Raw genomic sequence first — 24,806 nt, 5'->3', positions numbered from 1 at the left:
AGAGCTGCCCTGGAGCACTGCAGTGCACTCAGAAGAGAAATTTATAATGTATTGCTCCAATGCCCCAGTCACAGGGCCTGCGATTAGAAACACTTTCAGATCTCAATACTTTCAAATTTCTTCTGAGGAGCAATTGCTGTCATCTTTTAGCAAAAAGGGAAATGCTTGCGAGTTGCCTGCTATCTGACAGATGGACTGAATGTAACAGCTTTCTCTGCTTTGGTAACAATATGGACTAAAATTTCTTTAAGAACCTGAAGCTTACAGTAACCAGATACAAAACTATGTACATACCTGTTTTAAAAATGGCTTTTTCACTAGGTAAGCTACACCCTGTACAGTTCACAGCCATGACCCATACACTATAACAGCGATCTGGCTCCAGGTCTTCCAAAATGCAGTGGCTCTCCTTCACTGTCACTCTGTATTCTTCCACCAAAGCTAGGAGAAACATACACAGGCTGTTACACCTACATACATCTCTTGTAGGGCCTGTAATAGTTCTTCTTATCTAACATGTAAGAAACAGTATGTTAAAATGTTGCTACTAGCCAAAAAGTCAGTATTTTACTCTGACTCAGTTCTGACAGAAAGTTTTTTACATGCTCTTGGGTGCACTTTAAAATCACCAGTAGTAAGGGGAGCTTACCACTCCTTCAGTCTTACTGTGGAGTAAGCTGCAGTTTGGGACACACATTTAATAGTTATCAACTCTGGTTTAATTTCTCTAGAGGATAGCTATTTCTCATAATGAATTTATATCCCATGCATCCATTTGTGTGCACAAATGCACAAACACATGCATGTTCTGAGCTTTTTGACAAATGAGCATTTGTATCCTTTTTTCTCAGTTTTCCATACTTAACATATAAAATTGTTAATGTCATTTTGAAAAAAAACCCTGGAATATATGGAAAAACTGTGGAAATTCTAATGAACTTTTCATGCTGTTTTTTAAATTAGGATACATTTTGAGGCTCTACAAACCTAACTGGGCATATCCTTTTGCAAGCTCTATCTGTTCTCTCTGTTTGTATCAAAGGAATAGCAGGGACACATCCTCTCTGAAAGTTGGGCTGCTTTATAAAAGCATCTAAATAAGGATGTTGCTGCTTCTCTACAAGCAACTATCCTGCATTTTGCAGACCATGGTATTTATACTGTATTTTGAAGTGTGAATGAGAAGATAAGGAATGTCATCTACTTCCTGCCCCCCTCTACTGTTACCTGTCCAATGGAGGATTTCACCACTGTGTCCTGCACCCTCCCTGTAGCTCAGCCTCCCCTGTGCTGACTGGAAAAAGGGCTGCTGTTGTCATGAAGGCAAGACCTTACGCACCTCCCTCATCTTTGCTGGCTTGAAGCTCCTCCATACAATACACCTGGAAGCAGTCAATAGTGTCCCCTTCATTCACAGTCCAGTAGACAGCAATGGAAGTGCTGGTAGCTGAATTTGGCTCCTGAGGTATTAAGGTTGGTGTCTGTGGGACTGAATGGAGAATCCTCAGTTATTATTCACAGTCCTGTATTTTCAGGTCAATTAATTACAGGTTCATGAGCAATCACGTTTCTTATTTTCAATCAGGTGCTTATTTCCACAGAAAAATGCAGCAAGTGTTGGAAAAAGGGTGCAGTTTTAGAGCAGTAGGTTCATCTGAACTAGAGACAGTAAAAATTAATTGCTCAGAATAAGAATCTGGTTGCGCATTTCTTTCACAGACCCAAAAATTAAGATTCAGTACTGGGACCAGCTAAACCCAGCCCAAAGCATGTGCCAATGTCCTGCACAGCTCTCAGAGTTCCTGCCTACAGGGCCATTGTACAGATGGACAACTGTGTGGCTGCTCAATTCTAGTTTCCACAGGCTGAGAGGAGCAGCATGCTCCTTCCCAGGCCTGGACAAGTAGAACTGTCACAAAACCCCAGTGATAGCAAGAATGCCTCTTCCTTTTCCAGGAGACCTGCTCCCTCCAGTCACAGTCCCTCCAGCTGCAGTCCAGCTCTGCACTCCTCTTCAAGGCACAGAAATCCAAGGGACACCCAATAATTTGAGGTCATCTCCTCAGATGGGGCAGAATGGGCCTGGAATTCAGTGCAGGCTCCTTTGGCAAATGCCTTTTCCACTACATTTTATCATCTGAGGAACAAAAACCTTACAGAAAGAATGCCTGTGAAATTGGAGACTGAAAGCACTTTGAAGCAAACAGTGCAGGATAGCTTGTTGATGGGGAGAGGGAGCTTGCAGAAGAAAGCCTCCAGAGAGTAATGTAACTGATCCCAGAAAAGTGTGCAGGTGAAAGGAGCTTGTACTTCATGGAGGGATGCACACAGAGTCTAAATACATTGTCAGACTGGCAACAATGGGTATGTGCTTTTAGGAAAAAGAAGATTCAGACATCGTGCACTTAAAGCCTGAGAAACAGGAAGCTCCCTGAAACTAATCTGCCCAGAGGTGGACTCAGACTGCAGGTAGACAGTTGGGTGATCCTGCCTGGTATGGTCATTTCCCCTTAGTCCCAGATCCTTGGTGAGCCCGTGAGCCTGAGTTCTGCCTTAGCCAAGTTTTCCAAACCTCATAAGACAGACTGGATTGCTGAGAGGATCTTGACAGCCCTTGTAAATATCTAAAGGATGAATGTCAAGTGGATGAGGCTGGGCTTGTTTTGGTGGTACCCAGCAAAAGAACAAGGAGCACTGGCAAGAACCATGGCATGTTCCATATGAGCATGAGGAAAAACTTGTTTACTTCAAGGGAGACAGAACACTGGAACAAGTCACCCAGAGTGATTGTGGAATTTAAGTCTCTGGAGCTATTCAGAACCCACCGGGACATGTCCCTGTGTGATCTACCAACTAGATGATTTCCAGAGGTCCTTTCCAAGTGTTACAATTCCACGATTCTACGGTCTATCACAGGCGGTGCCTCAAAAACTTCCAAAGTTCTCCAAATTTCATACAAACTCTGCTGCTGATCTGCACAGATCCATCTCTGTTGAGATATTATTACTCTCTAAGATTGTGGTTTAACAGGGAGGGAGGGGAAAGAAAGAAACAAAATCCCTCCAAAGATGTTCATTGTTAAAGTAATTGCAGGGAATAAAAATACATTGGTCTCTTTCTTCACCCAGTAAATTTCCATATTGCATGAATTCTGTTAGAATCTCAGCAAAAAAGCTTTTGCTTTTCCTCAGTCATCTTCACAGTAATGATGATGATCCCCTGTGGCATGAACAAGGCAAATGCAGATGCTGTTTGTTTCCTTATGATTTATGCAGAGAGCTAACAGTACAGTAGGATTACATCTGCTTCTCACTGAAAAAAATAACCTTTTCATTGCTAAAACCATCTCCATTTTGTCTTTTGACTGCATCTGGTTGGTCAGTTTAAAAATTGATCACCTTTAGGAAAGGACTACCTTTCAGGTGACGCAGTGGGAAAACCAGCTTCTTTATCTGTGAAGTTGCCTAGAAACTATTATGATCACAGAAATCCCACAACGGCAAAATTTGTTATTATGCCAAATCCAAAGCGAAGCTAGTATAGTGAATGAAGCTGCTGGGAAAAAAAAAAAAAAAAAAAAAGTTATATATCAAAATTCAGTTCATTCAGTTGCATTGAAAAACATTTGATTTCTAATTTACTTCTGCATAATAAGAGATAAACTTTTGAAAGGAAGTAATTTCAAAGCAAAAAGTTGAACTATTTTCTGTGGAAATAGAATATTTATGCATTATCAAAATGCTGGTTCTTTTTAAAATGAATTTTGATCAAACAAAAGAGTTACATGCACCACAAGTTATACTAAGTTATATTTTTCAAAAGAAAAGTAGGACATTTCCTGATCTTTTTAATTTCTGCTTAAGTACTATACTGTAAGGAAGCTTCTTTATGCCACTTGGTCTCCATGGATCACAACACAGAAAATAATAATCCAAAATGCTTAATAGATATTTACACATTTCCCGTGCAATGAGAAATAATTTTTCCTTTGCTTTGTGATCTTGAAGATGGAGAGCAATTACATTACTATGTGATTTTAACAGATGATTGTTACCATCATCAAAGGTCCTCATCTTTTGGTATAAACGGGCAGGACCTAGGCTTTTGAACGAATATTTTTTTTATTTTGAAATTATTTCAGCTCCTCTTATGACTGAACTTGTGCTTTAGTGTGCACAAGGGCATGCTGTTAGGTCTTTATGATTACACGTTTGTTAATGGGTGACTTCCATGAAAGGAGGAATAATCTGAGGGAAAAGGACTTTTCATTAGTGAATGTAGAATATTTGAAAATGGATGGTATTTTGCAGGAAAGATTTTTCTATAGTTATGAAAATAAATTTCTATGTATTTGCTCAGTAAAAGACTATTATTTCTGTAGGAAAAAAATATGTGGATTGAAGAAACATGACAAATTCACATCAAAACAAATTCGGAATGTCTGACATTTGCCTCTGCTATTTGATAAATGATGTACTCAGAGTTTTCAATTCAAAATTTAGTTTCACGCAGGCACTTACTTCCATTTTCCTTCAGGAAGGGCATAATTGTGAAAAAAATATGTATTTACTCTGCTGCTCACCAAAGTAAAAATCACAGTAGGAACAGAGATATTTGGTAGTTGAAGTGAAGGATGAAAAACAGAAATTTTAGGAAAAAGAAAAGAGTATGAAGCATGTAAGATGGAGAGCTTTTAAAGTCATTTGCTGGTTGACAGTCATTCATTTCCAGTCTGTAAAAGCGGACGAGGTCTGGAGCCATTTGGTGTTCAGTAAGCACAGTAGTAAATGAAGATAAAACTACACAGCAGATCTCAGCAATCTGGGAAAAACACATTGGGGGTGACTTGTGGGAAAAGGAAGTACAGCATGAAAAAATGAGTCAGTTCTTCCATATGACCTTGACAGTAGGTAACAACCGAGGAGGAAAGTATGGTTGTATGTAGGGAATTGTGAGAGGGAGTTTAGGAACTAAATGGTGGTATATTGCACATTTACACTACTAAGTCAACACTGGCTAAGAGTAGATTAAAAAAACATGTATTTTAATCTGATTTTTAAGTAAATGAGGCTGAGATAATAATGCATGAAGAAATGCCAGCCTAATCTCACCTGAGAAGTTTTGAATCCCTTAGACAAATTCATAAGTGTGACAAGGAAGTTAAGGTCTGAGAGATATTCAGTTTCTCTACTAAATAAAAATAAGTGACTATGTGCAGAAGAAGACAATCTAGCCACAGTGGCATTGCTGAGTGCAATCAATCAGCTCCTACTAGATACAGGAGAATCTGAACAAGAGCACACTTCTGCAACATCCCACCTGATAATCCATCAAGGAAACAAAGCACCAAATGGACACTGATGGTTGCACTATTCAGAGACCAAACATGAGAAAAAGTCATCATCTATGCCATAGAGTGACTGTGAAAGCGGTGGTGTATGTGACAGTGAGAAGGATTTTATAAAGCAGAACAGTCAGATGTGATCTCTCAGAAGAACCCTTTTCTTTAGAAATTCACTATGGACTCAGACTTCATTAAGAGAGAAACGGATTGTCATTAGTAGCTCCCTAGATCTGGATAATGTCTATAAATGTATGTACAGGCAAAGCAGCAAGCCCACTTGGGCAGGCTTTTTACAAAATATGAAATAGAGATAAATAAATTTATTTATCATGTGCAATTTTAACCACTGTCCTCAGAAGTAGAGGCTTATTCCAGCTAAGCTTATAACTCCCCTTTCATATCCCCATAGGGAGGAGTTCCATGGAATCAAAGAATCATAGAATGGCCTGGGTTGAAAAGGACCACAATGATCATCTGGTTTCAACCCCCCTGCTATGTGCAGGGTCGCCAACCACCAGACCAGGCTGCCCAGAGCCACATCCAGCCTGGCCTTGAATGCCTCCAGGGATGGAGCATCCACAACCTCCTTGGGCAACCTGTTCCAGTGTGTCACCACCCTCTGAGTGAAAATCTTCCTCCTAATATCTAACCTAAATCTCCTCTATCTTAGTTTAAAACCATTCCTCCTTGTCCTATCACTATCAACCCATGTAAACAGTCATCTCCCCTCCTGTTTATATGTTCCCTTGAAGTACTGGAAGGCCACAATGAGGTCTCCCCACAGCTTTCTCTTCTCCAAGTTAAACAAGCCCAGTTACCTCAACCTTTCTTCATAGGAGAGGTGCTCCAGTGTGCTTTTAATGTGTCTTCATTCACATGGCATAAACTCAGGGATCTTGGCCATCAGTTGTCCCCTGGCTTTCCTCCCCACTGGGAGCTGCATCATTTTTGGGGATGCATGCTCAGGAGATCATTTGATTGTCTTCCATCTCTACCCACAAGGGAACAGCAACTTCTTTAGCCTCATGAGATTTACAGAGATATGCTGATAGTCTGAGGTACTGATCTTTTAAAAAGGACAAGAATCCTCCATGATAGCTCTCCTCCCTCAGCTCATCTTAATGTCCTAATATAAGCCAAACACTTGTGCACAATTAGACTTCATTTTACATTCAACTCTGATTGCTAATAACATGGTTTGCAAATTTATACTTCTAAAATTGATCCTGTTTTTAGATTCCTAAAATTTCCAAAGTATTGCCAAAACATTAACTTTTGTAAAGATGATATTCAGAGATTCTTACCAGCCACATGTTTTAAAGAGTTCTGGTTGCTCTTTCCAGGACTGTCCTCATAGTGCTCAAACAGTGAAAATGTACTGGGCACCTTTTCTAAAGAACGAGTAGCATCCATTGCAGAACATAACCTATTCAGAATAAAACATAGCTATGTAAATCTCTTGTGGTATCATGTAGCTTCCAAGGGCCAGAAGCAACTTCCATGCAACATACCTTTTTCTAAGTTTCCCATTAAGCTGAGGACTGCATGCAAGGAGGAGCTGTTCTGAATTTGAACATTTTGAGCATACTGATGATTCACATGAGAAACACCCTGACAACAAACACTATCTGTATATATTGTATACCTGTATATAATCTCTGAGAATGAGAGGATTTGAATTTCACAGTAAGACTTCCAAGAACATCAGATTTTGGGCACAGCAGCACAAGGTTACAGTCAGCACCGAACTACAGCAGCTGATCAGTAGATGTAAGGTAAAACAGTTGCTTGTGGAAAACAAACAAACAAACAAAACAAAAACAAACTAGAAGGAAGGTGGATTTCACCTGATTAGCCTACATTTGCTGAGTTCATTAGAAGAAAAAAAAAATCAAACATATTTTTAACTTTGAGACACAACTGAAGGAGATGAAAGATTATTTTTTCAAAGCAATTGAAATTTACCTTTTTCCTCTTTGTTTTTCACTGAAGAAGTGAAAAATCATTGTAGCACTTAATTATGTATAATTTTCACAGAGCAAAACAAGTATTAAATATATTTTCTTTAGAAAAGCATGCATTGTTATATAGGTTTTCCAGAATATTTTATTAAATAAAATAATAACCAAATTCAAGCACAAAACAGAATTAATATTAAGGTTAGTGTGTAAGTTAACAAATAAACTCGAAACATGCAGCAAGTCTATGAAAAAAGCTAAATGCAGATATGAAACCAAAATAACATGTTTTGTCATAAAACAGAAGAGTCCAAATTTATAGTCCTAATCCTGCAAATATATGGGAACTATGAAGGGATGTTTGGCACGTTCTCATCACTCAATTTTCCTGGGTTAGTAATTTGACAATAACCTGGAACCCTTGTGTCATTTTTACATCCTAGTCCATCAACCCAGATCAGCATTTGCATCACTGTGACAACTGAGGCAGCACTGACAAATGTATGTTTGCACCATGCAAAGTCACAGCCTCATGGCAAAATCAGTGTTTGTTGTCTCTGTAAATGAAGCAGGCAAAGTGAAATTTCCTTTAGTTTGGAGGCTTGTATGGGAGAATCCTGGAGACTGTCTAAATAGTTATAGTTCATTTTGGAAAATGTATTGGGGGAATATGAACTAAATTGAACGTTTATCTGATGAAGGATGGAGGTCACCAAAATGAGTCCCCCAAGGAATATGTCATATTACACAAATCTGCTGAAGCACAGTAGTAAAATATCACATACTAGTGATATTAATAAATATAAACATGTTCAAAATGGTTTCTAGTATATGTATATATAGCAGTAACCACAAGGAACATGTGCTTAATGCCTGAGATTTAAAATTGAGTCAAGAATTTTAAATGGCACTTATTTAATTGATGTGTTATAGAACACATACAAAACACGTCAGAACTAGTTAGTTATAGCAACAAGTATAAAGCACCTTCTCTTAATTTCATTATTTACAAAGTTCATAAAAGTAACTACCAACATTAGCAATACAGTTAGTAAATTAAGCATCCAGCAGGCTAAGCCTAGTATTCACTACCGCACACTTAACCCATACTTCAGATACCTTTTGTTCAATTCTTTAGATGACTAAGGAAAAAAAAAAAAGAAATGTATTAACAGTTTCAAAACCCTGAAAATATTGAAGAGTTCCCCATCCACCCCACAGTTCTGCTACTCTCCACAGAGATAAAAACACAGGATTTTATTGACTTGATGTTGGTTGGGATTCTGCTCATTCACATCCACTGAGAATTTGGTTCCTCAAGAATGTTTCTCCTTCAAAGCTCTCACTCAGCAGGCCATTCGAGTCTATATCTGGTTTAAAACTCCCAAGGAGCTAGTATTCAATATCTGGGTATAAAGACCAGGACACGATCAAATACTTTTCTAAATCAAAGATTTTACAGAAGATAATCACTTTTGTATTAATAACACATAAATACCAATTCTGTCTGGAATCTCCTTCATAACTGCTGTTCACCAGAAGTAGGGTGAGATTTGCACCTGTGGAGTAGGAGTTTTTCCCATGCTCCATGAATCATCACCTGTCTCAGAAAGAAAAGTTCCTGTCCTATGTCAGTAAAAGAAAGGGATAGGGAATATTTATGATCTGGTTAAAACCCTGAGTATCTTGGGAAAGAGTTATCCTAATATCCAGTACTTCACAAATTTTATCAACAAGATAAAAAACATTTCTCATCCATCCCAAGGTAGCCCATCTCTCAAAGGACTCACTAGGTTCCTAAGCCATTGAGCAGATCAACAAGAGGAAAGACAAATATTGCTCCACCACTTCTATAACTGTTGGTATTTGGTCTAGGAGCTTCTATTCCAAAAGCTGTTTTATTTTGTATGAATGATTAATCTTCAAAAAGTAATTTTATTTTTTCATTTTCTTGCATCCTATGATAGCTTCTGCAACTTCCAAACTATGGGCTATTTCTACAATGGGAGAAGATTCTCGTCACAGACATCCTATCACCTTCTGATACAGTTCTAAAGAGGCTTAAGTACCATAGCTGACCTGTGAACAATTCTTGCAACACAAGAACAATCTTGGAGGACATAGGTCTTTAATGATTAACTTGCAAGAGTCTCTGAAACCAAATGGTGACTGACTGACCATATCATCAGGTAATTCAAGTCACACAAATTCACACAGAATGTTTTTCAAATCTTGAAAGGACCACTACAGACATGAATGTCACATGCACATTTCTAAACCTCATCTGATTAGAAATCTTTCAATAGAAAACATTTATCTCAGTGTCTATAAATTGAATGCATACCTACTCTCTGTGTCTCCCCATATAAATAAACAAACAAAAACCACCAAAAGAGCCATTTTACTTTCACTTTGGTTAATTTTCAGTTATGCTTTCTTTTTCCATCTTTCTTTCCAACAGTAAAGTAACTCTTACTATGACATTTATTGTTCCTCAGTGGTAAACTCCAGATAAATTACTGAGACGTCTCTCAGTTTTCTCTTCACAAAAGAAAATAGAACTATTTTAATGTTGTAAGGCATGTTTACCTCCTATGCATCATCTTTGCAATTCTCTATTAACATGACAAAAGCAGCTGATCTGGCATTTCAAGGATGGAATAACTGAGCTTGCAGGATTTAGAGATCTTTAAAAAATGAAACATAAATACCTCTTTCTCAGCTCAGGCACTGTGTAAATTATAAGTTCTTTCCTAACTAGTATAATAAAAAATACATGAATGCCATTTATACTTACATTTAGGAAAACAAATCCATTGAGTTCTTCCATTTCTTTTACTGTAGTCTCCAAAGTTTCCTTTGCTGAATCAACAGTTTGCTGGAAGTTAACCATCTGTTCATAAAGGTATTCCATTTTCACCTTCTTCACTTCTTCAAAGTTTTCTGATTTTTCATCATATTGTGCTACCATTTTCTTAAGCATCTCTTCATTCTGCTTTTCCAATAACTCTGCATTTTTCTTACAGTTTTCCTAGAAAATAAAAACAGATATAAATTGATCTGAAGACAGAAATTGCAGTAGTTAATGAATACACAGAATTTCTCAATGCCCGTACATGATTCATCCACCAGACTCCTAGCATCCTGACAGGAAAAGAACTTTATTATATGCTTTTATAAGCAAGCTCATCTGGGAGATAATTCAGGAGAAATACATTTAAAATAATAGCAGATATATATTTTTTAATGTGAATGCTTAAAATTAAACTTCTATATTCAAGCACAGAGAGGAAGTCTGATTACAAAATAGCTAAAAATTCATGCTTTCAACTGAAGTTAATGCAGTCCTCAAGGCTTAAGAATGTATAGCCATTGGGCAATTTATTTAGATGTTTAACGCAGGTTTCTAAATATAGACAGAGAGTGATTTTTTTTTATAAGCATAATCAAAATCAAGGGACCTTTTTCGTCCTGTGCTTGCTAGTCACATATTACTTTGCAATGATGTGCAAAAAAGCAATCTTTTTTTCCCCTTAACGCAACTCCTTCCAGCAAAAATCATTTTGAGGACTAGAGAAATAGCCTATTGTAGAATAAAAAATGACACTATGAAAAAGTCAAATGTAATTTAGAAACAATACTGTAGAGGGAAAGAAAATCAATGTGAAAAAACACTGGACTTACCTCCACAGAGTTAAATAGGGATTCGATGTCACTCACAAACTCTTCAATCTTCATTGACTTTTTTTCCAGTGCAATTAGTAATTCACCTAATTGATCCTGAAATTTAAAAAGTATTGTTAACTGTGTTGTTTTATGAAGTTTTCACACACAACATATGTTGAAATGAATATTTTTCTTTGCCATAAGCTGCAATTGGAACAATCGCTAAATTAAGTTCAGGCATCTCTCTGGATGCAAAGGCAAGCACAGAAATAGCAACTGGAACATCTACAAAACTGTTTCCAATCCAAAAAAAGTTATCTCAGTTCAACAAGGTGCTGATTGTCTCTACAAGTTGTCAAACACTATAAATTCTATTGTAGCTTTGTTAGAAACGGAGGATACTTAGAGCCTCATGAGTATCCTCAAGAGGAAAAAAGCCCAGAAGAAAGAGATTATGACAGGATATTATGAGGCTGACAGATTATGAAACACTATGATTTTGTTTTCTAATTAGAATTTTAAAGATATTTCTTTGTAAACCAGAATCCATCAAAATCACTGTTTGAATTAGATGTGCAAACAAAAGCAGTCCAAGGGACAACAGGCACCAGAAACAACTCAGAACTTTTTCTTAATGTTTCCTGACCATTCCTGAAAGAAACTAGCTTTCTGCTCAAGTAAAATTTATAATTTATAAGAATATTTAGTTGTAGGTAACTGGCATAAATCTAAAAGGAAGGTCAACAGGTCAACTCCTTTGGTAACAGCTTCCTATTATGGCAAACTTCTACAGTCAAATCTGTTCAAAAACTAGCATATGACTTTCCATTAATTATATGTGTCACATTGGACTGTACAGCTGAAAGCTGTCTTTATAAATATTAAAAGCCAATCACCAGTATTCAGAGGCAAAGTTCTGTTTGTCAAGATAACCAATAAAACCTAACAGGTGCCATCCACAGCTCATTTTTTAAATTCATAATGCTATATCCCCAATAAAGTTCAGGCAACAAGCATTTTGCTGTCTTAATATTTTCTCAGTGGTTATACAGAGGTAACAAGAAACATACAAATATCATCTCAAAGTAACTTGAGCCCTGAGTGCTAGAATCATGTGAAGCCAAGTCTGTGCTGTGGCCAGAATTAATACTGCCTTCATGTCTGTGTTCCACAGCCAGGGAATGATATCATGGGACATTTATTTGTGGCTTAATTTGACTTGCTGTAATGCAAGTCCATATGAGAATGGCTGAGGTCTGTGACTTTGTTAGTGACTTACTGGTAACTAATTATCACTTCTATGTCAAGCATGGATGGCCATATATAAATACAACTCTGCTGCCATACAACTGCACACCACGGAGATAGTTTGCAAATACTGATATTTGAACTGGCACATTCCTCCTCTACTTTAAATTTTACTTTCTTATATATGATCCATCATAAAAATAATATAATAACAGAAATGTGAACACTTTTGGAATGTTAATGAAATTGTACTAAATCTGTATTATGGACAACTGATCATAAGCCAGAAAAGAGACTTCACCTTGCAGAAGTGAGATTAAACAGCTGGTAAACAAGAGCAGAATATCTTTATAATTGTAAGTAAAAAATCTGATATGGGAAAAGTGAAACATCACATGCTTGTGGTTTTCACAAATAGAACAGTAATTAAGTGAAGAATGAGCTTCCGCAGAAATGAAAGCATTTTCACCATTATTAAGATCAAAGGTGTACCCTACTGAAATGGGATACATTTCTATCTCTTTTTTTAGAGTAATACAGCTTGAGACTAATAGAAAGAAAGACTTATAAAACTCTTACCTGCAGCACAGCTAAGATACTGTTAGTGTAGGCAAACAAGAACAGAAAGAACAGAAAATGTGGACAAGATTTCAAAAAAATATGCATTGTAAACTCTGTAATTCGTCTAATATCTCCAAGCAACTAACACACATAACTGGACTGGGGAACATTTTGTGATGATAATGGCCCCTGCATATTGAGGTTTTTGTACCTCGTCAAATGAAATGAGCTGCTCTTACTAAAATTCTCTTCATTGAAACATCTTCCCAATTCTTACTCTACACATACAGAACAGACAAACTTACACAGATAAGAAGACTAGAAGATGGAATGTCCGGTAACAGTTACATATAAGCATGGCCATTCAAACTTCTGAATAAAAAAGAATATCAGCTTAGCAAGCTTAGGACTCTACAGGACACCTTAATGATATTTTCCCTTCAAGATTTCTCTCGTGTTTAGGAATACCTTTTATTTTATAGATATTATGATAGCCTTTCAACTGCTTTCTGAAGACTTTCCACTGACTACATGGGAAGCATAGAGAAATTAGGCTAAGTATTTCTTTCCCCATCCAAATTAATTCTTACCTTCATCTTGGTTGCAGCATCATCTAGGGTTGTGACTTCATGGTCTTTGTGTTCCCCAAAAAGCTTGTCAATAGCAGATATTGGACATTTGCAGTGATAACAGTATGTATCTGTCTGTGCTTTCTTCAGTTCTCTTTGTGGACTCTCAATTTCAGGAATGTTTGCTGCTGATTTTTCAGGATACATCACCACAAATCCTGAATCTTCAAGTTCAACAGGTGTTCTTTGCTCTGGCTCATTAAAAAATTCATAACTATCCCCAATATGCTCAAAAGAGTCCCTGTCTTCAAATAATAGCTCCTCATGTGTGAGTTCGGATGATATTTCATCTTGCAAAAGTTCTTCTTGTGTAATCACATCATAGTCCATTGACTCAGCGAAATCTTCATAAACACGAGGGTGCTGTTCTCTTTGAAAGTCTGGCTTCTCCCTTTGCTGAATTGTAGGAACATGAGAAAGAATTTCCTGGGTATACTGATCATCTTCACTGTCTTCAACAGGAGTTCTAGTATATGGAACATATCTTTCCACTTGAGGAACTGCTGTTATTTCATGGTGTTCTTCCTGCTTATTGATAGATTCTTGATGTGCAGCTCCTGGAGAATCGACTATTTGACTGTACTCTTCTTGACTTGTTTGTTCTGGTAACTCCTCAGTTGTTTCCACAGGAACATTTTCTTCTCTTTGTTCAGTGACATCACTTCTTGCATCTGAAACAATTATTCTTCCTCCAAAAGGAATGGCATGCGTTGGTTTGCAAATTGTTGCTTTAATGTCACTGTGGACTTTCTCCACAATATCTCTCTCTGGCAGAATCTCAGTTCTAACACTTAAAACATCAGCAGACCTCTGCTTGTATTTCTCCTCTGAACTCGGAACTGAAATTCCTCCACTAAAAGATTCATCTTCTTGTATCTGATCTTTCTGAGGCTCTAAGACTTTACCTGGAATTTCATCTTTAAGAATGTATTTTTCAAAATAAATTCCTGTACCATCATCTGTGTCTGAATTTCTGCTTGGAAAAGATGCATTAGAGTTACCACTTTCTTCATCAGAAGGAGTCTCATCCTTTGTCTTTTCTCCTACTGCTTCTGCATAAAGATCCTTGTATAAAAATGATAGAGCAGGTGGCTCCTCTAGCAGCTCTGGATTAACAGCAGCAACAGTGGTAGGAAACAACAGAGATCGTTCTAGCACTCCTTCTTCTGAATCAAACAGTGGGGTCCCCGGTGATTTCTGTTCATCTTCTGCAGTTGTAGCTTTTTTACTGCTAATATCAATTGATCTCTGCAGAGGAAAAGGTTCTGGAGTACCCACATAAGACTGCATTTTGCTTTCTCCTTTCACAGTTCCATAAAATACTTCATCCAAATCCTCAAGTAAGGCAAATTCTTCTTCCAAAGTATCTTCCTCAGCAGTTTCTTTGGAAGATGTGGCTTGTTCCACAGGTTCGTTAAGATCTTCTTTCCCAGGGCATGACGGACTTGGTCTTTCAAAATGTGGCTTAACTGGGGATTTGTCATCAATCAAGGTATATTTTTCAAAATAATCAATTTCAGATATACCATTGTCAGGATCCAAGACTGCATGATTTCTGTTTTCTGACAACACTGGATTTTCTTCTTGTATTTCTTCAGTTTCCCCAACATCATCAGTTTTGACCAGTTCTTTTACTTTGTGGCTTTCAGACATTCCCAACACTGAGATACCAGAAATTTCTGTTCCAGAAACTGAAGCTTCATGTCTCTCATGAGTTATTTTTTTCTTAAACGAAGGATTTGTTTCCAAGTATTCTAGTTTATCTGGCATGTGTTTACTTTCTTCTTGATCAATGGAAGAAATATGTGTAGGAGCATGAATATTGAGTATTTCATAACCTTCTGAAATTATATTAAATAGATCTTTTTGTTCAATAGGTTCTGGAGCATGCTGACCTTCTTCTGCAGTGCTCATGTGTTTCATTTCTTCTTCTTCTCTTCTCAGGTAATGCTCAGGCACTTTAGACATTTTGTCTGCCTCCAGATGTTGTGTTGCTTTCCTTTTTGTAGGGTTTCCAAATCTAGTTTCACTTTCTGGACCTTTGTCTGGACCTGGATTATCTGCTCCTGGAGATGGTAAATCATGTCTTCCTGTTCTGTGACCAGTTTCTGAGGACAGTCCATAAGAAATTTCAGTTTCAGAATCAGAAACTCTAAATGCATTGCCTTTATTATCTGTAGTGCCACTAACTGTAACTTCTGTGAAATTTCCAGCTGGGAATTGCTTTGATCCAAAATCTGAAGCTCCATTTGGAGAAAGCTTGTCTTCTGCTTTAGCTTTTATAGGATTAATTGAATGAGCTTTCACTTCTTCTGCCAGCCAGCTGACTAGCCCAGGAGATGGAATATCTGGATTCTGCTTTTCATTAGAACTGGGGAAAATGGACTTCGACTCCATTGAATAAAGTGTACCCTGTTCACAAGAATAATGCTGAGTTTTGTGTGCCACAGTGTCATAAACAAGATCTGAGGAGACAGATCTCGGTTGCTCTAAGGATGTATGCTTCTGCCCTGTGAAATACGGCTGCATTTCATGTCTATCTTCTTCTTTAGTGAAAGAAAGTGAAACTATATTTGTTTGGTTTTCAGATATGCCTACTACATTAGGTAGAGATGATGGAATATTTTGTTTTTCTTCATCATCAGTGAAGGCCACAGATACTGTTTTTTCTGACAGAGCACGAAAAGGTACAAATGTATCTGATGACACTGATTGCTGGTCTGCTACAGCAGTCGCCTTTGACTCTGTGCTCACCAGCTGTGGCACCTTCTGTACATCTGGCTGTACTTCTTGTTTTCCCCACTTGGCAGATAACTTGGGGGAACTTAGCTGCTCTAATGACAAACATTTTGTCAGATCTTGTTCATCTCGTTCTTTTGTGTGCAATACAGTCTTATTCTCAAACTGTTCTGTCTTCAGGCTTGCTGGTTTAGGTGAATATAACTGATTTTTTTGCAATTCTGCTTCATCATGTGGTGGAATTACATCTTTACACTCTGATTGTGCAGACTGGGGAATAACTAGCAGCAGGCTTTGCTTTTCTTGTTCAGCAAGAGAGTTCTTGGCAACTAAATTCTCAGAGGCAGGTTTTGAATAAGGTGGAATTTCTTGCTGATGTGTTTCATCAACTGAATAAAGTGGAGCTGAAGATTCAGTCCCTAGTGCACTTAAATACTCCTGACTTTCTAGAGTTTCTGTTTTATCTATACAACGTGATGTATTTAATTGTTCAGATTCTAATTGTGGAGTTGTGTGGAAGTATTGTGGAGTCTGTTCTCTCTCTGTTTCAGGTAAAATTACATGTTCAGCCTCCGACTGTGCAGCCATAGGCAAATGTAGATGAATTCTTGTATTCTCTGCTTCTTTTCCCATAAAGAAGCCTGACACAGGCTGTGCTATTTCTGATGGCTCTGTTTTACACTGGCTGTAAGACAAATCTAAATGCTCAGAGGACAGACCTCCAGGTACAGTTGAAGACTTTGGATTTCTTTCCATTTTTTTTTCAGAATCTGAGACATCCAATTGTACAGACACTGATTTTTCAGGAAGAGATGAACAGGGCTGAGTTTTCTGGCTTGTTGCTTCCTTAGTGGAAAAAGATAAATCTTGTTCAGTTTCCAATGGAGTAGTTTGAGATGAAATAATCCCAGTGTTCCTCTTCTCTGAATGTCCTGCTCTCAATACAGCTATTTTGTGCTTTTCTACTTTTTCAGTAGAATTTAGTAAATCTGATTGTTCAAACTTCAGTTCTGCAGTTTGCTGTTCCTCAGTTCTGGCAGATACAGAGAGTGTTTCTTGTTGCTCTGCTTCAACAGCAGAGGGTGGTAAATTAAAACACTGCAGTTCAGGATGGGTCCCACTCCTCTGCTCTGTTTCACCTGCAAAGTATGATGTCTCTGGATGTTCCAGATGGGCAGTCTGTATCTGCTCTGCTTTGCTATAAGAGGACAATAAACCCAGTGGTTTCTCTCCATGAGTTTCTGCTTTGTCAAGAGAATATGAAAAATATGGATATTTTAATTTTACTTGTTCTGTTTGGAGTTGGTCTGCTTTTCCCATTGAATATGAGAAATCAGAAGACATAAACATTTCTTGTGCAGTTTCCTGTTTTTCTGTTTTATCAAGTAAATGTGATAAATATGGTTGCATTAAGTCTAACTGTGAAGATGGTTTCTGCTTTTCTTCACCAAGTGAGTGCAAAAAGGAAAGCTGAGCCAATCCCTTTTCCTCCGGTTTTCCAAAAGACTTCAAAAACCCTGGCTTTTGCAGTACTATTTGGGCAGATTGTGAGTGCTCTGATTTGTCAGTTGGATAGGATAAATCCATTTCTTCCATCTCTGGTTGTATAATTTTGTGGTGCTCCTGATGGCAAGTAGAATATGACAAATCTTTATTATCTGATTTCTGATGTGAAGTTTTCTCTTCCATTGCTCTTACAGAATATGACAGCTGTGGATGTTGCAACTCTGACATCACCATTTCTTGTTCTGTTTGGTCAGAAGAATACAATGAAACTGTATGTTCCAGTTCACCTTGCACAGTTTGTATTTCATCTGTTTTACCAGAGTCATATATAAAATCTTGTTTTCCTAAGTCTTGCACTGAATGTGCCATTTTTTGTTGGTCTGTTGTTCCAGTGTGAGGAGGTGTTACAGGCTGCTCTGATTTCCACTGTGTAGCCTGTGGCTGCTCTACTTTGCCAATGGCATATGACAAATCCGGGTGTTCAACCTCTCGTTGTGCTGTTCCTTGCCATTGTGTTTCTCCCGGGAAACATAGCAGCTCCTGATGCACTCCTTCCACTTGAGCACTTTGTGGTTGCTCTTTCTTTCCTGAGTAAGACGATAAATCTAGTTGTCCTGGCTCAGGTTGTGTGGTTTCTTGCTGCTGTGTTTTGTCAGTGGAATCTAATAAACCTGAATGTTCTAACTCTTGACTTGACATGTCTTGTTTCTTTTTCTCGTTTTCTCTTTTTTCACCAGAGAAATACAAGGTTTCCAGGAACTCCCCTTCCACTGAAGTCCTTCTTGGTTGCTCCACTGTGTCATGAGCACTTGACAGTGTTTGCTGTTGCAATTTCAATTTTGTCATTTCCTCTGTGTGCAATGCATAGCTTTCTCTCTCCTGTTTAAAATCCACTTGTGCACTCTGTTTTTCTTCACTGGTGGAAGAGAACAAGTCAGGGTGTGGTACCTTGGCCATGGCATTTGAGACGTTTAGATGATCAGGCTCTGGTGAATCCCATGATTGCTTTGTTTTGATGAAAGCATGCAACAAATCAAGTTCTTTCAACTCTGATTTTGTTGTTTCATGAGGTTCTGCTGTGCTAATAGAGAACGACAAATCCCTGCATTCTGATTCCACCTGCGAATCTTGCAGTCTTTCTGCTTTCCAAACTGAGCACTGAAACTCAGAGGGTTCTGCCTGCATTCTTGCATTTTCCCTTTGCTCTTTTCTGAGAGATGATGAAAAATCACTTGGCTCTTCCAGCTTTGGTTGGACCTCTTCTTGTTTCTGTAGTGCACCAGTGGAATGTGATAAATCCGGATATTCCAAATCCAGTTCATCTATTTCAGACTGCTGTGTTTCACCAACTGAGCATGATAAATCCATTATTTCTGCCTCTGGTTGTATGAATTCATGCTGTTCTAATCTGCCAGCAGATAAAGCGGAATGGATTGATTCCTCATGTGCAATTTCTTGTTCTATTTCACTAACAGAATAAGATAACTGTGAACGTCCCATTTCTTGTTGTGCTTCTTCTTTATTGAAAGAATGCAAAAAGCCTGACTGCTCCTTTTGAGCATGTTGTGCTTGTTCTGTTTCGCCAGGCCAAGTTGCTAGGTCTGGTTTTCCTAACTCCAGCTGTGTATTTTTTTGTGGCTGTGTTCCATGAATGGAATATGATAAATCTGGATGCTTCAGTGCTGGTTTTGCCATTCCTCTTTGCTCTTTTCCACTGTGAGACAATATATCTGGAACTCCTAGTTTCTCTTTTGTTGGTTGTGGATGCTCTGCTCTGCTGGCAGACTGGTTCCCATCAGGGCATTCTAAAGTATGCATCATCCCTTGCTGTCCCACTTTGTCAGCAGGAGATGCCAAATATTCATTGCCCAGCTCCAGCCTAGCAAGTGGGCATATCTCTGTTTTGCCATGGGCATCCAACACATTTGGTTGTGTTGTTTCCTGTAGTTTGTTGAAGGAGCAGGCTAGACCGGGATGTTTAGGCTTCAGCTCTTCACTTTGCAGTTTTCCTACTTGAAAAACAGAATAAGGCAGGTCAGGATATCTCTGCTCTAGTTCTGCTATTTCTTCTAGTTCTGCTGTACCCACAGAATGGGCCAAATTAGAGCTTTCCACTTCTGGCTGAGTGATTTTCTGTTCTGCTCTTTCAAAGGGGTAAGTTAAATCCATTTGCTCTGATTCTAGTTGTACTCTTTGTTGCACTTTTGCTTCTTCCAGAGGATTTATCACATCAGCATGTTCTGTCTCTGTCAAAGCCATTTTCTCGTCTGGCCTAACAGTGGAAAATGATAAAGCTTGTTTCTCAAAGCAGTCTTCAGCATATTTTAACTGCTCTGTTTTGCTAGAAGAATATGAAAACTTTTCTTGCTCTACCTGCTCTTCTGGTGTTTGCTGCTGCTTTTCTCTGTCAATAGAAATTTTTCTGTGTTTCTGATCCAACAGTGCTGCTTCTTGTTTGTTTGTTTCACTGGTGGAATGTGACAAGTCAGAGTGCCTTGCTTCTGACTGTGCAATTTTTGGCTCCTCTGCTTTTCCGGAGGAATATGTCAAATCTGGATATTTTGAGTCTATTTGTGCAGTTCCTGGTAAATCTCCTTTCCTGGTCACCCTAGGAAAATCTTTATGTTTTGAGTCAAACTCTTCTGTTGCTTGTTCTTTAAAATTACTAAAGGAAAACAATGTATCTGGATATTTTGAAACCAGCTGTGAAGTTTCTTGCTGGCTTTTTTGGCCATCAGAACATGATACATTTGGGTATTCAGATTCCACCTCCACAGTATCATCGTGTGCTCTGCCCAAGGTTTCTGGTGAATCTAAATATTCTGATTCTTGTTGCATTTCTTCAATGGAGTAAGAATTCTCTGAAGATTCTGACTTCTGTATGGTATCACCTGGTTTCAGTTTACCAGCGTTGCATGAAAGATCTGGATGTTCTATCACTGGTGGTGTTTCTTGTTCCTTCGAACTGAATGGCAAGGTTGGATGTCTAAACATTTCTTGTTCAGTTCTGTGAGAGGAATATGACAAATCTGGATATTCTGAACCCACTTCCATTTCCAGTGGTGCTTCTTTGTCACTAGAAAAGGGCACAGATGTATGCTCCTGCTCTGGATGCATTGTTTCATCTTGTTCTGTTTTTCCAGTGAAACATGAAATAAATGGTTGCTTTGTTTTCTGTTGCGTCACTTCCTCCTGCATGTCTATATTTGCATAAAATGTCTGTTTTGGATATGCTGGTTCTATTTTCTTTTCTTCTTGCATTAGTTCACTTAAACAATATGGCACAGGTGGATGCTCTAACTCTGGCTCAGTTGTTTCTTGCTCTGCCAAATTCATTTGGTCAACGTCCTGTGTTTCTACTTTCCTCCAGTTTTCTGGCAAATCTGAATAATCTAGTTCCTCTTGTGTAGCTTTTGTTTGGATTTCTAACAGTTCTTCCATCCCTCTTTGTACTCTATTTTCTTGTTCTATTTTTCCAGTGGAATATGATATATCTGACTGAGGCAAATCCAGTGTTGTGGTTTCCTCTTGCTGACTAGCAGGAGTGGAATAAGTAGGAAGTAAATGTTCCTGCTCCAGCTGAACGGTTTCCCTGTGTGTTGGTCTGTCAATTGAATGTGAGAAGTTCAAAGATCCTATGTTCATCTCTTCTTGCACTATTTCTCCAGTGGTAAATGAGAGATCCCTATTTTCTGAAGCTAGTTGAATGATTTCACTTTGTTGAGCTTCACTAAGGGAACATGACCACTCTGGACTTCCTATGTCTTTTTGTACAGCTTCTTGTGCTGCTTCTCCACAGAAATATGGAAAATCTGCATGTTCCACCTTTGGTTGAAATATTTCCTGATCTGTTTTTCCAGTGAAATATGATTTATCTGACTCTTCTTTATATTGCTGCTCTTTTGCAGCAGAATATGGCAAAACTGGACACTCTGAATGCAGTTGATCAGTTTCTCCTTGCACTGACTTGCCAAGGGAGTAAAGCTTACCTTCAGGTTGTAAATCCTTCTGTACAGGTTGTGGCTGCTCTCCTCTGTCACCAAAATATGACAAAAGAGATTTGTCAATATCTACTTGTGCCAAATCTTGATGCTTTGTTTCATCCCGTGGATATGGTAAATCTGAATGTCTTGTTTCCTTATGCCCCATTTGCTGCATCCTATCTCTTCTACTTAAATCATATATATCTGGATATACTAATTCTAGTTTTGTAGTGTTTTCTTTCTCTGCTTCTTCCATCAAACAGGATATGTCTGAAGGTTCCAACTCAAGCTGTGCTGTTCTTTCTTGCTCTGCTTCTTCAGGGGAGTAAGACTTTGGCTGTTTCAGTTCAAAGGGAATAGATTTTTGCCCTTCTGTTTCTTCCCTGGAAAATGAAAAGTCCTGATGTTCTGTCTCCAGCTGTGCACTCTCTGATTCCTCTGTTTCTTCCCTGGAAAAAGAAAAGTCTGTCTGTTCCAGCTGTGCACTCTCTGTTTCCACCATTTCTTCTCTGGAATAAGAGAAATCTGGATGCTCTGTCTCCATCTGTGTACTCTCTGATTCCTGCATATCTTCCTTGGAAAAATCAAATTCTGGATGCTTGGTCTCCAATGGCGTACTCTCCAATTCCTTTGTTTCTTCCCTGGGAAGTGAAAAGTCTGGCTGCTCCATCTTCATGTGTGCATCCTCTGATTCCACCATTTCTTCCCTGGAACATGAGAAATCTGGATGCTCTATCTTAGGTTGTGCACTCTCTGAATCCTCTATTTCTTCCCTAGAAAAAGAAAAGTCTGGCTGCTCCATCTCTGACTGTGTACTCTTTGATTCAATCATTTCTTCCCTGGAATATGAGAAATCTGGATACTCTGTCTCCTGGTGTGGACTCTCTGATTTTTCTATGTCTTTCTTGGAAAAAAGGAATTCTGGATGTTTTGTCTCCAGCTGTGTACTCTCTGATCCCTCCACATTTGCCCTGGAAAATGAAAAATCTGGCTGCTCTGTCTCCCCTTGTGAACTCTTTGATTTATCTGTTTCTTCTCCGGAATATGAGGAATATGGATCATCTGTCTTTAGCTGTGCACTCTTCAATTCCTCTGTTACTTCCTTGGAAAAAGACAAATCCGGATGCTCTGTCTCTGTCTGTGGTCTCTCTGATTCCCGACTTTCTTCACTGGAGTAGGAAAAGTCTGGATATTCCATCTCCATTTGTGTGCTCTCTGCTTGATTGTTTTTATCAACAGAAAAAACAGGGTGATCTAAATCTACTGCTTTATTTACAGCAGGTCTTTTTTGAGTTTCTTGTGTTTCTGTGCAAACAGGATATGAAATGCCAAAATACTTAGAATCCATCTTTTCAGGAGTATGTGATTTTAGTTTGATTACTTGCTGCTTTGCTTCTTGAGCAAAGAATAAATCTTGTTCTGACTCTGTTTGCTTCTCTAAGTAAATATTTTGCACTTCTGGTAGTGGGGTCCTTTGACTCTCTTTTTTTTTAACAGAATACAATAGACCAGAATGCTCAGTTTCTGACTGTGCAGTTGCTGATGAGTGATATTCAGTTTCTTGCTTCTCTATTACATCTAGAGAATGTGGTAAAAGCACATGTTCAGACTCTGATTGTGCAGTTTCTGATGAATGAGGAATAATATCCTCCTGTCTTGTTTCAGATGGAGTGGCACAACTGGATTTAGCTGACAGAGCATTAGGTAAGTAAGATTGAACTGCTGACTTCTGTACTTCCTTCTCAAGGTGTTCCAATATGGATACTGCAGGTTGGGTACTCTGGCTATCTAATTTGTTAACAGAATCTGCTGATGGTAGTGTTGAACTGGGCTGAATCTCTCGCTCCTTTGGTTCATCTAGAATATCTGATGCTGTCAGCAGTGATTGATCTGATTTCTTATTTGCAGTTTCATTTGAAGGAAGTGTCACCTGTTCCTCTGATTTATCATCAGACTCTAGTGCAGTAGTTGTTAACTGTTCTGTTATTGCCCTGTTAGCTGCAGGTGAATATGAGTAACTTTGCTGCTTCCTTGCTTCTTTGGGAGGGCTGAACTTTTGTGACTGCCCTGATTCCTGATTCAGATTCTCCAGTCGAGATCGCCTGTCTTTTCTTTCTTTGTGTTGAAAAGTTGTTTCTTCACCAGACTTTGAATACTTGCTTGGTTTATCTTTTGTTTTTACAGGTTTAATATTTTGAAATGAAACATCTTTACTAGTAAACTGTTTTTCAAGAGGTGTTACTGAAGAATAGCTTTGATTTGAATGTGCTGTGGATTGCTGCCTTTGATTCCTTCTTCTTTCTGATGGTGTTTCAAGACTTCTACTTGTTCTGTGGAAAGATTGTTTATGTGTTGTTTCTGAAATAAACTTATGCGATCTTTCTTTTACTGATGCTTCAAGGAAGCATTCAGGTTCTCCTGAAAGAGAGCTCTTTCTTTGTATTCTACTTTTTTCTGGTGTTTCAGGGAGTGGCCCAGTCCCTCCAAAAATTGAATTGAACAGCTGGATTCTAGATTTTACTGGTCCACCAAGGATCGGCCCTACCTTCCTCAGTCTGCTTTCTCTAAATATTGATCTTATTGGAGCACGTTTTACTGGTTGTTCTGCAATATTCTCCAAATCTTCTTTGTCCTCCAACATTTCTTCATCTGTGTCGTGTGCTTCCATCTGTTCAACATTTAACACTGAGTCCTGCACATCTCCTAGAACAGTTCTTGGTTCTTGTCTCTGCATTCCAGAAGAATCACGTTTCTTATTGCTCTGACCTCCTATCACATGTGTGGGCAATGGCATTCTATTTGAAGGTTTACGCTTTCTTTTCCGAACAATTTTACCTTCATCCATAATAAAGATAACTTTTCCTGGAGGAGAACCTACTGGTGAACTTTCCATACTGTAAAGATCAGAAGTTGTACTGGTTTCTGAAGTCCAGGGAGTAGAACATCTGCTTGAGCTGGTTTCCCATGTTATCCCACTATCTTCACTTTGAACTGTTACCATAGAAAAGGAGGGATTAGACATGATGTACTGCAGCTTGGGTTTCACATCTTCACTTTGGATAAGATCTTTCAAGCTGAAAAAAAAAAAAAAAAAAAAAGTGTCATAAAATTATATAGCATCAAATTATTGCAGTGAAGTCCAATGCACTAAAGCAATGTTTTTCAAACTTAT

The 24,806-nt window shown here is 38.3% G+C and overlaps 1 protein-coding gene across 1 annotated transcript in view; it reads right to left on the bottom strand.

Moving 5' to 3' along the window:
* The window catches only part of CMYA5 (cardiomyopathy associated 5), a 49,592-nt gene that overhangs the window by 18,089 nt on the left and 6,697 nt on the right, over positions 1-24,806 (bottom strand). The window contains exons 2-8 of the mRNA XM_031610185.2: positions 13,368-24,708; positions 10,987-11,082; positions 10,100-10,333; positions 8,422-8,444; positions 6,649-6,770; positions 1,340-1,489; positions 295-441 (exon numbers count right to left, since the gene is read on the bottom strand). Of these exons, the coding sequence (XP_031466045.2) occupies positions 295-441; positions 1,340-1,489; positions 6,649-6,770; positions 8,422-8,444; positions 10,100-10,333; positions 10,987-11,082; positions 13,368-24,708 (12,113 nt within the window). The remainder of the gene's footprint in view (positions 1-294; positions 442-1,339; positions 1,490-6,648; positions 6,771-8,421; positions 8,445-10,099; positions 10,334-10,986; positions 11,083-13,367; positions 24,709-24,806) is intronic.

The sequence above is a fragment of the Phasianus colchicus genome, chromosome Z, assembly GCF_987193195.1.
Source record: "Phasianus colchicus chromosome Z, bPhaCol1.hap1.1, whole genome shotgun sequence".
Lineage (NCBI taxonomy): Eukaryota > Metazoa > Chordata > Aves > Galliformes > Phasianidae > Phasianus > Phasianus colchicus.
The sequence above is the reverse complement of the archived record's forward strand: the minus strand, read 5'-3'. Positions and strand labels throughout refer to the sequence as shown.